Below are 1,701 nucleotides of genomic sequence, written 5' to 3'. Positions count from 1 at the left end.
GTGCCTGCAGCAGGAGACCACCTGTCCCGTGTGCCTGCAGTACTTCGCCGAGCCCATGATGCTCGACTGCGGCCACAACATCTGTTGCGCGTGCCTCGCCCGCTGCTGGGGCACGGCGGAGACCAACGTGTCGTGCCCGCAGTGCCGGGAGACCTTCCCGCAGCGGCACATGCGGCCCAACCGCCACCTGGCCAACGTGACCCAGCTGGTGAAGCAGCTGCGCACCGAGCGGCCGTCGGGGCCCGGCGGCGAGATGGGCGTGTGCGAGAAGCACCGCGAGCCCCTGAAGCTGTACTGCGAGGAGGACCAGATGCCCATCTGCGTGGTGTGCGACCGCTCCCGCGAGCACCGCGGCCACAGCGTGCTGCCCCTCGAGGAGGCGGTGGAGGGCTTCAAGGTGAGGGGCCGGCGGGAGGGGCTGGGAGCCCGAGTCGGACAAAGGGAGGCGAGAGCCAGGGGGGGCTTCCCTTTTTTTCCGCCTAGAAAATGGCTGAGCCGGACGTGTGGTCCACAGCCGTCATTTCCTCTCTCTCTGCTCTAGAATCTCCGTACTTCGATTAGGGAGAAAAACCTGTAGCTGGTGAGCAAGCCAGCTCCCCGCTGTGCCCCCGCTTAAAGACCGCCGCCGGTGGAGAACCACCCCCACCCCACACACATTCCAGAAGGTGTGGGTAAAGTCACACTGCATCACCTTCTGAGAAATAAGTGTTCTTGTGCGCTCTGTTCTCAGACACAACACACGGGACCTCACCTGGCTGTCCGCACCTCACACCTATAAGCAACTCACTAGCAATTCCCTGTGCTCCCGCCCTGTTTGTGGGAAAAAGAATGGAGCTGCAGTACTGGACAAGTCTCGAGCCTCTCCAAGACTTGCACGGGAATAACGGCATGATTATTACCACGGTGACATGAACAATGTGTGGAGCACATTGTGAGTTGTTGAATCAACATGGAAGCAAAGTTGTTAAGAAACGTAACAGCAGCATTCACAGAGAATGCATGATGCCGGGACGCAGAGCTCCCAAAAGTGATTGACAAAATTTCATTCCCTCTGAATTCCATTTTCTACTTAACTTTTTACAGCCCTCTCATATACTTGAGTGATGCGGGACTGCCCAGTCATATTCTTATATGTCTTTCATTGTGTGCACATTAATTAATTCTGCATTCTTCACTTAACATTTAGGATGCTTTCAAAATACAATTTCACCCACCTTCGGGAAAGCCCTCAAGGAGTTGGGGAAGGTGGTGATGGTGTTACACATGAGGAAAATAGAACCTTTTCACAGTGTTCCTCTCGGGAAGAGCCACTGTTTGGCTTTAGTTGCTTTTCTGGCTAAACTATGCAGCCTCCTTCCAGGGCTGGATAGGTAACACACTGTGTATAAGAGAAGCACAAACTGATGGAGAAGTGCTTTGGTAGCCCCACTCACCCGCACTTGGCCGCTGTGTGGGTTCAGGTGTGATGTGCAGAATGGCCACGATGCTGCAGATGAGTTCCAAATCCTGAACTGCCACCTATCTTTTTTCCCCCAGGAGCAAATCCAGAACCAGCTGGACCATCTAAAAAGAGTGAAGGACTTAAAGAAGAGACGGCGGGCCCAGGGGGAGCAGGCCCGAGCAGAACTTTTGGTAAGGGTCATCAATGATTCATTGATAGCCCTGCTTCTACCACGCACTCACTCCCTCTCCTGTGGGCTG

General features: G+C 54.9%; 1 protein-coding gene across 1 annotated transcript in view; it reads left to right on the top strand.

The window, feature by feature from the left end:
* Position 1: 1 nt before the first annotated feature.
* TRIM27 (tripartite motif containing 27) overlaps positions 2–1,701 on the top strand; it is a gene marked incomplete at its 5' end in the record, with an annotated part of 26,644 nt that continues 24,944 nt past the window's right edge. Inside the window, 2 exons of the mRNA XM_004717401.3 lie at positions 2–397; positions 1,537–1,632. Of these exons, the coding sequence (XP_004717458.2) occupies positions 2–397; positions 1,537–1,632 (492 nt within the window). The remainder of the gene's footprint in view (positions 398–1,536; positions 1,633–1,701) is intronic.

This window comes from Echinops telfairi, unplaced genomic scaffold (assembly GCF_000313985.2).
Source record: "Echinops telfairi isolate 266 unplaced genomic scaffold, ASM31398v2 ScPeMD7_7441;HRSCAF=8479, whole genome shotgun sequence".
NCBI classification, from domain to species: Eukaryota; Metazoa; Chordata; class Mammalia; order Afrosoricida; family Tenrecidae; genus Echinops; species Echinops telfairi.
Note: the sequence above shows the minus strand (reverse complement) of the source record. Positions and strands in the feature narration are given on the sequence as shown.